This window comes from Catharus ustulatus, chromosome 4 (genome assembly GCF_009819885.2).
Source record: "Catharus ustulatus isolate bCatUst1 chromosome 4, bCatUst1.pri.v2, whole genome shotgun sequence".
NCBI classification, from domain to species: domain Eukaryota; kingdom Metazoa; phylum Chordata; class Aves; order Passeriformes; family Turdidae; genus Catharus; species Catharus ustulatus.
This window is the reverse complement of record NC_046224.1, coordinates 62926376-62939448: the sequence shown is the minus strand read 5'-3', so window position 1 is coordinate 62939448 and position 13073 is coordinate 62926376. Positions and strand designations below refer to the sequence as shown.

Below are 13073 nucleotides of genomic sequence, written 5' to 3'. Positions count from 1 at the left end.
AAATCTTGATAACTTCAGGGAAGCTCAGAAGGAAAACAGGTTTTGAGCCCATAAGCAACAAAGAACAGAAAATGTTCTGAAGCTCCCTTATATTCAAATTTTATAACTGGAAAGGTACTTTTTATTCTTGAAGAGCCTTCTTGCTAGTAATAAGCAGAAAAGGAGATCCATTTCCATCTTTTTGAGCTAAAACCTGATTACAGACAGTGTGTGATGCCTGCTTTTATGAAAATACTTTGTTTAAATACCAAATAAAACAAACAAAATAAAACCTGAGAAAGGTCAGTAAAGGGAACAAATTCTGGGGCTTCACATGAAGTGTGATTACATCTTTGCCCCTTGGGAGTTCCACTACCTGCACAGAATCCCCAGTGGGGAAAACAGCTGCATTCAGCTGGGCTGGTGGGGAGTTCCCTGAGTCCCTGGGACTTGGACTCACTGCTTAAAAAGACACATTTCAACTCTGTGCCACTTTAACACTTTCAGTGGTGTTGTTTTAAGATAGATTGGTCTTAGATATCTGCTGTTATTTTCTATAAATGTGGTGGCAGTTGTCAACCGAGGAAAATTATTCAGGGCTTGATGGAAATCAGCCAAAAAATGCAGTGAACATCTCCCATGCAGGAAGAAAGGGGATATTGTAGCTAATAAAGACTACAGAAATAGTCTAAAGATATCTCATATTTCACAAAATATTTTCATTAGAGAGTTCTCTCATGAATGGGGGTCTAGTGGCACTTACCCTCCTGCTTGCATCAAATTTGTCTGTCTTTCGCATTTTTTTGAGAAATGGTTATTTGTTGAATAAAAATATCAACTCTTTGAGTCATGTTGCAACTCCTGTGAAGTATTTTATCAACATTCAGCGCAGTCCCATTCTATCACCACCAATTAAATTATCTTATACCAATCACTGACATAGCTGATGAATCTTCCATTGCACTACAGAAACACGGTTATATTTTTTAAGGAAGAATAAAATTTTTTTTCATTTTTATGATATTTTGTATTTTTGACTGGTACTGCACTGCTTTACATTTTAAAATGTAAAGTCCAGTCCTTTAAATACCTCTACATATGCTTAATAAATCTGCATACATCCAGTTGAGAAGGCTATATTCCAGCAGGATTTGCCTTCCCTTTTTGCAAACACTTTTAGCCAAGAGCCTTACTGTAAGCAATGTTTGTGCCCCTCTGAAGAGGGGAGCTGCTCAGAACAAGAACGTGTCTTAATCATGATTTTTCTCATCTGGGTAAGCCAATCTGTGGGAGGTCTGACGTAGTGTAAAATACCAAGAAGTTTCAAACCAAGTTAAAACACAGCTCAAGCTTTCTGTCAAACTCAGTCCTAATGCTACAGCCTTTAAAATGTATTTACATTTTAATTTCTCACATACAACAAAGGAAGAGTGAGCTTGTTTTTGCCTCCTTGCCAGCTGGCTTGGAGAAAGGAACTGAGGGACTTTGAAAGGGGCAGCTTTGTATGGCCTGGGTTTGCAGAGTTAGAGGAAACAATATTTGTGTCCAAGTTAGAATCCCTCTGCTTCTCCCTCTCACTCTCACAGGGTTCTTGCTGGGGAGGGAAATTTTGGCTGCTGTGGGATATTTGGTGGGGTTTTTTGGTTTTGGGGGTTTTTCAAGGGGGAAAAGGGGGAGATTGTCTTTTTGTTTTTAACTGCAGCATATTGAATAAATTACAGAGGGAACTGTAGAATTACTGTTGTTCAAAATAAAAAATTCAAATATGAGAATTGTGGTTTTAACATCGTTGGAGGGAAAGACAGAGTGAGGGGTGGAAGAAAGTGAGGGGTTCTAGAAACAATGAAAAGGCAACAGGGAAAAGATCTGGGGAGTGAATGAGTGTCAGATACAGTAATGGGAAAGTCAGTCCCTGCCTCATATTTATGCATTTATCAAAGATTTCTTTCAATTTTGTTTAAGTGTTAATATTATCAAGATGAAGAAGTAAATGGCATGTATAAAGGTGTCAAGAATCTTGTGTTAGACTATATTTTGAAAAGCACGGGTATACGTCTATTTTTGTTATTTTTACTGTAAATCTAGAACTCTGCATATTTATCTGTATGAATCCATTTGCTTTTTGTGGTCCATAGTAGTAGTACATTTTAAAAATAGGTTAGTTGACATAGCTTAATGATCTGTAATTTTAAAAATTTAATAGGTTTGTGCTTTTCAAATCACAGTTTAATTAAAAAAAAACCCAAAACACTAAAAACCAATTAAAACACAACATATCTTTTAGTTACCTCTAAGTAACTTAAGGTGGCATCAATCATTGCTGACTCTTTCCGAATGTTGCATCTGATGTTTTCTAGCTGAACTTTGAAAAAAAACTGATTTTGACTTTGTTTTAGTGATTTTAGTGAGACTGCTTTGCATTAACGAAGAGATTAGGTTACTTTTTTTTTTTTTTTTTTTAAAGAGATTATTTAGATTTTCTACCTGTCCCACATCCTCAAACATAACATTTCTCCTCTGGAGTAACTAGTTCTGCTGTTAATTTAGTACCATCAGTGTTTCACAGGAATTAAAATAGATAAATTAATAGATGTATGTTATGGTTTTCACCTGGGATTGCTCTTTAGATACCCAGGTTTATATCTAGGCTCCAAATTACAAGGAGATTTTGTGGGGGAGGCCAGGGTGTTGTTTGTTTGTTGGTTACAAATACTGCAGAATTGGAACTTCACTGATGTCAGGCAATTTGATGATGTCGGGATGTTGTCATCATCTTTGCTAATCGAGCCCAAGTTCTTTAATACATTCGTGAGAGTTGAATACTGTCATCTTGATTTGTCCATCTTTTCTGTGTTGCTTGTAAAAGCAAGACTTTCTTTCTCCTCCCACATGTGAGTTTGACATCTATTTGTAAGAAGTGGGGGTATAGTCACCTCAGAGGTGGGAGGTGGTGAAAGAAATAACCCAAAGCAGGCTCTCATGCATCAACCAGCACAACAATTGACTGGATTCTGAGGACCAATGCCAAATGTGCACATACAAATCCACAGTGTCTGGGAAGCAAGCAGAGCCAGGGCTTGACTAGCTCAGCAAAAAGGTTTGGGAGAGGTGTTGTGTGTAAAAACGAGCAGCTACAGACCACAGAGCTCAGGAGTGATGAGAGAGTTCTGCATCGACCCAGAGACTGGAGGAAGCTGCTGATTATTGGGAAGAGACAAGAAGGGTGATGGATGGATCCAGGCATGCCAACCTCTTGGTCTTTGGGAATATCATGGTGTGTGTGCTTTTGGCAGCTGTTTGTGGGCACGTGAACAAGGTGATTTGAAACGGCCAACATGGATTTAGCAAACAACAAATTGTGTCTGACCAAACTGATTAACTTCTGTAATGAAACTCAGATTTTGGATGAGAGGATTGCAGTGTACACTGACTCAGTCTGGAGAAGAGAAGGCTTAGAGGAAACCCAATAGCAGATGGTCAATACTTACAAAGTTCTCAGAAAAATGGAGTCAGGCGGGCTCTGCAGAGGTGTAGCAGGAAATGGCGATAGATTGAAACATGGAAGTTGCAACTTGCTATAAGGAATAAAGTATTTTATGATGAAGATAAGCATTGGGATGTCTTAGCCAGCGAGGTTGTGAAATCCCCATCTTCAGAGTTTTTCAAGGTCTCACTGGACAAGGATCTGAACAATCCGGGTTGAACAATCTGGTTTGAATTCAGTGTTGATCTTGCTTTCAGCAGGAGGTTAAGCTAGATGACCTCCAGAGGTTCCTTCCAACCTGAATGATTGTGTGATTTTGTGATTTAATACTTTGGTCATAAACTGAGAAAAATAAATAGCCTACTCCCAGTCGCTAAAGTTATAACTCCAGTCCAGGGGATATTCCCCAGACTGAATTATTTGGAATATTTTACTCCAATCTGGCCTACCTCATTGCCAATTAAGGGCAGGGTCAGGAATGCCTGAACCAAAAATCTGATTAATGCAGTATTTGAAATGGTAAACTAGTCAAAATATCAGTTACTGTAAACTTAAATAATTGTTGTATGGAATATAACATTTTTGGTGGTTTTCAGTATATCTGCCATGTTAGAATAGGAGCTTGTACTGTGAAACCTATCCATGTTCAATGTGAGGTTTTACAGGAAGCAAAATAGAGTCATTCAGAATGTGAAGCTGCCTTACTAGTTCCCTAAGATACATTGAAAGTGAGAAGGTTTTCTTATACAATCTGTGTATCTGTGATTTGGGTACCTTTTTCTAGTCTGTGGGAGATGCTTCCTTCCAACTGGAATTTTTCTGAGGTTAGACAAAAATCCATTATTGCAGAATCCATAGCAGTGTCTTAAAATAAGCAAGCAGTAGTTCTCCTGTTTTCTTTATATACTTCTTTGTTTTCTCTGGCAAAAGTGTAGCTCCTATCTCTTTGGATTTTTTCCCCCTTCATCTTAGACTATTTATGACTTTTTCAGGAAGTAAAACAAATAATCAACAAGTTAATCTTGAGGTTTACAGCTTGATAGCAGTTGTCTGATGGAGGAAAATGTTGAGAGTTCAGTTGCAGATGATGTTTGCATTTGTATTGTCTGGTTTGGACAATATGGTTGAATTGATGAGCGTTTGATTTTATTTCATATCCCTCTTTTTTCTGAAACATCAAGGTTAAGAGAAGCTTTTCATGCAGATCTTCAGCTAAGAAAGAATTTAAAAGGCTGTATTGTCATCTTCTTCAGTGCCTGTTTTTCCTGGTATTTACTTTATCTTTGATTTGATGCTCAGTTTCCCAAGCTGACGGTTATTTTATTTTCTGATCTCAATTCTTGTCAATTTTCTTATCAAACAAATAGAGATGCAAAGATGAATACTTGTATCTCTGGCTGTCCAGTGAATTCTCTTGAGTTTTGTTCAACTTGCACATCATCACTTGTCTTCAGGAAGCCAACAAAAATGCATTTGTAGTTCGGATGAGCATGGCAACAATTTGTTTTGAAGAGGCTTCGCTTGTATTTTGATGAGAAAATAGCTGTTGATCAGCTTATCAGTTTTCTTATAGTATGTCTGCTTTGGAATACTTTTTTAGTGTTCCAAAATAGATTTACAAATCAGAAAAGGAGTTAAGATTGAAAGAAGAGATAAGTACATCACTATTGTTTGCTCCCAGAATTTTAATTAAAGAGGCAGCCAAAGAAAATAGTTCACATACTGAAAATGAAAAGGAGATTCAAATGTAAAGATGTAACTTTTCTTTCTGTTGATTTTGTGCTAATCATGGTTGTTTATTTTATAATGAAACTTATTTTCTATACTTCAAAAACAAGGGAGAAAACAATTTGTGTTTGTATTACATTGTAAAAATTTCAAAGATATATTACAGCTTAATAATAGAATTATTAGAGTATTTGCATATAATGATGCTGTGAGGGTTTTTCTGTATCTTTTAGAAGCAAATCTTGGAAAGTTTTTATTCATGCTTAAGTGAAGTTTATTCCTGCATGCTTTTGAAGCTACTTGACTGAGCGTCAAGTATTTTTGCAGTCATCTTGGGTTTTTAAACATCCATGAAAAGACTGAAGGTATCCTCTAGGAATGTGCTGTGAACATCATAATGTGTTACAAATAGTACAAATGTATGAAAATTCAATATAATTCTTTCAATCAGTTGTATTTCTAAAGCATATGTTGATTACTTCTCGAAGGTTAACAGAGCTGCAGATGGAAATGTTACCAATTTTTGGTGCATAAGATACATCTAATTAAACTTTCATTGATATAAATTGTGGGTTTGGTTACTATTAGTTTGCCATTTGATGTTTCATATGTTTGAAACTAGTAATAAAAGATTGTATCCAGAATAAACACATATGTACTGTAGTGAACTGTATGCAGTGGGTCCTTTGGAAGGGCTCACTGGGATAAATATGCATCACTTCACTGTTGTTTGCTTTGTAAGATCTTTTTTAGTATTTCCTGTGGAAAAGTTTTGAGAAAAACCAAGTAGCCTCAGGATTAATACCTAGTGTATTGGGATTTGGTAAATATAATTAGAGAATAAACTAGGTTGGCAAAGACCCTGGAGATCATCAAGTCCAGCCTATGACCTAACAGTACCTGATGAACTAAATGGAGTGTCACATCCAGTCCTTCTTCAAATGCCTCTGGGAACAGTGACTCCACCACATCCCCGGACAGCCCATTGCAGAACCTGACTCTGTTCTTTTTGTGTCATCCCTTCAGGTATTCATATACACTGAAAAGATCCCCCTGATTCTGTTTTCCAGACTTTACAATCCCAGCTCTCTCAGACTCTCTTTATGTGAAGGATGATCCAGACCTGTCATCATCTTTGTGTCCTTTTGTTGGTCTCTCTCCAGTATGTCCATGTGGTTTTTCATACTGGGGAGCCCAGAACTGGACACAGTTTTCCAGGAATGGCCCTAACAGTGCTGAGTGGAGGGGTAGGATCACCTCTCGTGACCTGAGGGCAATATTTAACCTAATGCAGTGCAGGATTGTTGGCCTCACGTTCAACTTCTTGTCCACTGAGACACTCTGCCACCTTTTGGGCGTGGCAGTTCAGCCAATTTTCAGTCCACCTCACTTTCAGCTTCTCCTGACCACACTTAGGCAGCTTCTTCGTGAGGATTTTAGGGAAGTGCCAAAAGCCAGCAGTAACTAAAATAGCCATGAGTTACCAATACGTTTTTGAGCACAAATCCAAAAATGGCCCTCTACTATGAAAAACTTCATTCTGTCCCAGAAAAAACAGACACAATTACCTTCCTAGGCACTGAGTTGGGACTGCCTAGCCTGTAGTTCCTTGTGGTTTCTTGTCATTTCTTGAAGACAGGGATGACGTTTCCTACCTACAGTTCTCAGACACTTCGCCAGGTCATTGTGATCAGCCCACATGTATTGAGCAGAGCCTCACGATTACATCTGCCGGCTCCCTCAGCACTTGTGGGCTCATCCTGTCAGGCATCACTGACTTAATTATGTCCAGCTTGCTTAAGCATTTCCTAACCATTCCTCTTTGCCTAAGCCATCCTTTTCCCAGACCCTTGCAATGTGCAGGTCAGTCTCCTACCTACAGGAAGAAGGAAAACTCTCCTAGTGTAGTTTTTATGTATATGTATCATGAAATGTAGTACAGTAAAGAACTACATAAATACTGATTTATTTTTGAATGCTTGAGCTATGTAAAGTTGTGTTGAGTGTTATAGCCAGCTCCAGTATTAGTAGCCATTGATGACAGCTAGCAACCTTTTCCAAATTAATATTCTGTTCTTTATGGATAAGAGTGGAATTTAATTTGATCTGAAGCCTGATGCTTTTGAGATTAGAGACATGAAAATATCTTAATGAAGCTCAGAGTATCTTTCATGCTTTCTGTGTTGCTTAATGGTAATGTTCTCTTGTTAGCTTCCCTGGCATTGTTCTGTTCACTCCTTCTTTCTTGCTTCCTCCTGCTGTCCTGACTCACCATTTAGATTATGTGGGGAAGTAGAAAACTATCCAGGATATAAATTGCCCTGGCACATTTGTAACTTCATCCCAAAGAAGTAGCTACCTGTGTAGTATTTTAAAAACCTCAAGGCAGCCAGAGAAGGCTTTAGCTTTAGCACTTCTTTTTATTGTTTAATGTCCTGTTCAGTGGAAGGTTTCTGTATGCACATCCTGTAGGGGAAAAAAAAAGAGGATATAAACTATAATTGCTCTTCACGAAATATAAATGTCTTAAGTGTGACAGGGTAGAGATCCTTGTTATATACTGCAAATACTCAGAGAATGGTGTGGGAACTGTAATTATGTTTCAGTTTGGGGCATGTACAGGCTCTTCCATACTATTTCCTTTGCATAGTTTTTCACATTTAATCAGTCATAATATTCCCAGCAGGCTGCTCTGTTCACACTCACTCAGCTCTGGCTCAACTCATTTCTAACTCAGCAGGAAATGTCCTCACCACCACAATGTTAGGCAGTTGCTTGTGAAAGTTTGTTTGCTACCTCACTTCATTATTCACCTCAAAGTCTTCCATTGTTATGCTCCAGGTACAAATGCTATTTACTTGTATGAAATAAATCACAGTGTCTCCTTGCTTCCTGTGGTAAGCTTAAGGTTGTGTGTAATGTGGGAGGTTTGCTTATCTTGGAATATCTGAAATCTTTCTCTCCTCCCTGTATTTTTCCTTATCTTTATGTTCTTAGCTGTGTCTTTCACTAGGGTGTTGATGATCGGGCCAAAGTGAAAATACTTGCTTTGCTAGAGATGTGGAGATGCTCCTGTGTCTTAGTTCTGTAGAGCTCACATTCTTATTTCACATGAACAGAAATAGTGACCAATCTCTATTTTATACACAATAGCACACTCTAGTGTGTATATTAATTAGCCATTATGGACTGATTCTCATTGTGTTTAACTCAATTTCTCATTGTTTTTTCTCTGTTGCATTCAGTATTACTATTTTTTCTCTGTACTTGGATGAATTGAGGAGAATATTTATATCTCCAAATAATAAATTTATATCTTCATTTTCACAACAGAATCATGATGATGCTAAATTTTACTTGTAATTTTAAAAAATGATGCCCTTTCAGAAGACTTCATTTTCTGGAGACAAAAATCTCAGTGCAATGGAGTCCCCTATGAAGAATATTGATGATGTAATTGCGTAAAACAAGGCTGTGTAAGATGGATTTGAAATTTGTCTTCTGCTTCAATTACCTGCAGGGAGCTATAGTTCTTGCATGAGTAAGAAATGAAGAGGGAAGAGAGTGCATTTCTTTCTGAAATCCTGACTCAGAGTGGCAGCTACCTCTGAAGGTACCACAGCCTTACAGAAGACAGGCAGTCAGCAGCAACTCAGATAACTGCCTCCAACATTTCTTACAGGAACAGAATTCTTTTCAGGTGTTCAGGAATGCCTTGGTGTCAATCTTCAATCAGTGTTACCAGTTCACATTTAGGACATGACCTTGAACAAGTCACTGTATTTATTGTAAGGGATTTATTATTTATTGTAAGGGAACAAATGGGATTTTTTTCTATGTGTTTTGCTTTCCTGGTAATGCAATGCGAGTGAGAGGCACTATGCTTTCTACCAGAATGAGATGTCTCACTTCCTCAGTCAAAACAATTGGGTTTTTTCAACCTGTATCATATCAGAGTTTGAATGATTTGTCTTGTCAGTGATACATGATTGCATCACAGTGGGATTACAATTATGTACCCATATGTTGTGTGGTGTTGTCTGATGTAGTATTTAATGTACGCAGCAAAATATTTCCATCTTCAATTCGTCTTCTTCTACTTAGCAGTTGTTCTTGCTGGGCTTCACAAAAGCCCACAGTTTTGTTAAAGATTATCCAAATGCCTCGTTATATTTAGGCCAGAGGTAAGAAGATTGGAGATCCATTTAGAATCATCTGGGGTCTGTCTATAAAATAAAATTAAGAAATAAGTTTAATACTGGGACCTACTTGAATTTAGCATGTATATATACACATGTATGTTCATATACATTATATACAATATCTAAAGGATCAAACCGTGTGCATTTCTTCATGAAAGATACCAAAACTGAGGAAAATTGTTATGTCAGGTGCCTGTGTTGTATATAATGTTTTCTGTATTTTTGTACAGGAAAAGCATAAGAAGGAATTAGAGGACATGAGAAAAGCTGGACATGAAGCCTTAACTATTATTGTGGAAGAATTCAAGGTAAATGAGTTGCCAAGATAACATAATTTCTAAATGGTGTTATTGTAATAGTGAATAGGATGAGTGCCTGCAGTGCACAATTATTAGTACTGCTTGTGCTGATTTCTCGACCTCTCTCACTGTCTTTTCTGTTGCTTTCAATTTAGATTGTTTGGTCTGAAATTTTGCATGACATGTTTTCCCAGTCTGCACTTTGGAAAACTTCAGATAAAGTTGGTTAGCCATTTTCAGTAAGGAAACTTAAAACCAGAACAAACCCGAAGTTCTCAGTCAGTTGTGGTAAACTTTGGGTTGGATTGTTTATCACAAATCCACATTTTGGACCTCTTTAGTCTCCAGAGCTGCACTTGCAGGAAAGCAGCATCACAGAGTAGTTCAGCAGGTTTTTATCTACACAACACTAAGAGAGGGAGTTGTGGGTGAAATAAATCTGAGTCTGTAGTTCTTCTCTCATGCTGTTTTAGTTCATGTCAGCTTGTAAGTTGAAAGATCTGGATATTACAACGAAGCATAGATCTGTGTCTTTTGTTCTGTTATGGAAACTATTGAGTAAGAAATGAGCAAAGGACAAAAACTGAACCAAGTGAAGAGGAGAAGGTAAAGCTAAGAATTCTAATTAGACTTAAAATGGATCTGGCAGGAAGAAAACTGATTATTGGAAATGTAAATGAAGGCTGGTTTTGAAAATGAAAAGGGAAACTTAAGAACTGGTAGGCAACTGTGAGCTGAGAACACAAATCTGACAATGTAGTTAGTGAAGGGGAGTTTCAGATTTTTACTGTTTGGTAGCAGTAATTTGTAACCAAGGAATGATCTGGCATGGAGGGCAGAAAGATTTAGTGGTGGGCTTGGCAGTGCTGTGTTAGGGGCTGGACTTAATGATTTTAGAGATCATTTCAGATTGTATGAATATTAGAAAGCCTTTTAATAATTTTAATAATAACTGTTAGTAGTGTTCTAGCTAATATTGAAATTGGGTCTCTGTAAAAATATGTCTGTCTCCATCAATTTGACTTATACTGATTTTATTCTGAACCTGTCCAGAAAAAAAGTTTCAAAAGTTTCCATTCCTTAGAAAATCTAAACATGGCCACTGGTGGTGTCCTACTTCTCCTTGCCTCTCTCATTTCACTTCTGGGAGAGAATTATTGTGCTTCTCTTCCCTTACTCCGTTGAGGACCCCTTTGCCTTAGAAGTTCTCAAAAGAGAATTCCACGTGGAGTGTGCACCTTTGGATGTGGCATTCAACATCTTCAGTGGCAAGATATTTCTGTTTTGTTCTAGATGTAAATTATCTGTTCCTGTGTAAACTTGTATTTTGAAAAAGTTTTTGAGCTTTTGGTAATTGCTGTACTTATGTTTCCTTCTTTTTAGGCCTGAAAATACAAGCAAATTGTGAAATCCAACAATTTTATAGTATTGAATGAAAGTTTTGTATGTTTTCAAGGTGTAATTTTTAACCATTTTAATTGATTTGTGTGAACTAAAGGGGAGCTCTGCATGAATTATATTGGCCCTTTATAGGAATAATTTCTTCCTGTGTAGTTGGGTAAAGGGATACATTTATGTGCCATAATAATTCTTGAAAGCTGTTTTACCGGTCAGCAGCACTGGGTAGATCTGATATGCCTTCTGGAAAATAAGATTTATGTTTATCAGTTTCAGTGATTTGGCACAAAAGATTAGGGAATTAATTGAACCCTGTGTTTCAATTGTTTGTATTTAGCATATTATTTCCCATAGAACATTTATATTCAAATTTCACGAAGTCACTCTTTTGTACCAGGGAACCATGACATGAATATACCTCATACCAGCTTTGTTGTTGCCTCATGTGGTTAGTTGAACACTCGGATAAGAAATAATATCAGATATGCCAAGCTCTGAGTAAATTACTGCAATCAACCCTGCCTAAAAACATGAGTTGAATTATTCATCAGGGTAGCAAAAAAATCAAAAAAGATTGCTAGGTTTAAAAAACCCAAGCATTTCTTGGCTGGTTGTCTATACTTCAATACCTTTCTTGTAACTCTTTGCCGTGTACTTGAAATAAAAAGTAACACTGAATCATCAGGGAATTTAGTGGAGGCAAAAACTATTCTGTAGCTTTGTTTGAGAAAATAGTCTCATGGATTCTTTTAAAATGTTAATTCATTGTTAATATTTCAATACAGAACAGGGCTAAGATTACTTTTTTCCCTTAAGTAAATGAGTCCAAGGTGGTTTTGTAATTATAAAAGTAGTGTAGTGTCTTACATTCTTGGGGCTTTTTAGCTTGCTCAGATCCTTAGGAATTTATTCTGTTTTCCAGAAATGGTGACAATTAGTTAGATAACCAAATAAGGGTTCCTGCGCTTAGCATTTTTTTATGAATGTAAAATAAATCTGATTAGTTCTTTTAGTGAAAGACAGAATCTTGAGATTCATTAATTCTTTTAATTTACTCATAATTATCCAGACATAATTTTGTGCTGAAATATGTCTTCTTTAGGATTTAGACTGTGTTACTCTAATACATGTCATTTATATGCAGAAGTAATTTCCATTTTCAGTAGGTTTTTTATAAATACTATCTAATCAATCCCCAAATTACCCTGAGTGTGGAAACTCACCTAAACAAGTCTATGAGTTGTTTACAAGGCATGGGAAGGAAAATGCTTATTTCGCATCCCTAGGGATTTGATAAAGTGAACTGATGCAGGTTATTCCAATCAGGGGATTACTCAGGCCCTAATTAGGTTGTGTGGCAGTCAGGAGTGTTGGAATTCTGACTAATCCTCTCAGAAACCAGTCAATTCTAATTTTGTGGTGCTGTTTCAAGCAGAGGCGTAGCAAACTTATAATGTCCAACATTGCTTGTTTAAGGATAGCTTGTAAAAATATGAGCAGTTCATCCTGAGCCCCAGGAAATAATCCCTGGAACGCCTCAAACCCCAAATACTGTAGCTTAGGTATTGAAACCTTGAGTGGAACAACAGTGGAACAAAGCTGACTGGCTCTGTATTCCTGGCCTGGATAGGTGTTATTGGTGGATTTGTGAACGTGCCTTCCTTTTGGTTTACAGAGGAAAAAAGAGTTGCCATTTTGTGGCTTCTGTGTACAAGGCTGCCAAGTTGGTAACCAGAAAATCACAGTTTTCTTCCATTTCACTTCTTGCAGATGTACTGCAGAAAACTCTGTTGTTGTAGATAGATCTTCAATACTTTCAAATTACTTACATTTCCTTCTAGTCCCTTTTCCTGTATTTTGGGGACTTACTTGTTGTAAAAGGGACAGTATTTCTCCACATGTATCTTTCATTTGTGTGGTATCCCTGGGCAGACCAGCTACTCAAGTTTGAGGACAAAGCCCCTCAATTCCTACTCCTGACTG

General features: G+C 37.2%; 1 protein-coding gene across 2 annotated transcripts in view; it reads left to right on the top strand.

The window, feature by feature from the left end:
* Positions 1-13073, top strand: part of CCDC91 (coiled-coil domain containing 91) — a 113271-nt gene that overhangs the window by 42499 nt on the left and 57699 nt on the right. For both annotated transcript variants that reach the window (XM_033058594.2, XM_033058595.2), the window contains exon 7: positions 9624-9701. In XM_033058594.2, the coding sequence (XP_032914485.1) occupies positions 9624-9701 (78 nt within the window). The remainder of the gene's footprint in view (positions 1-9623; positions 9702-13073) is intronic.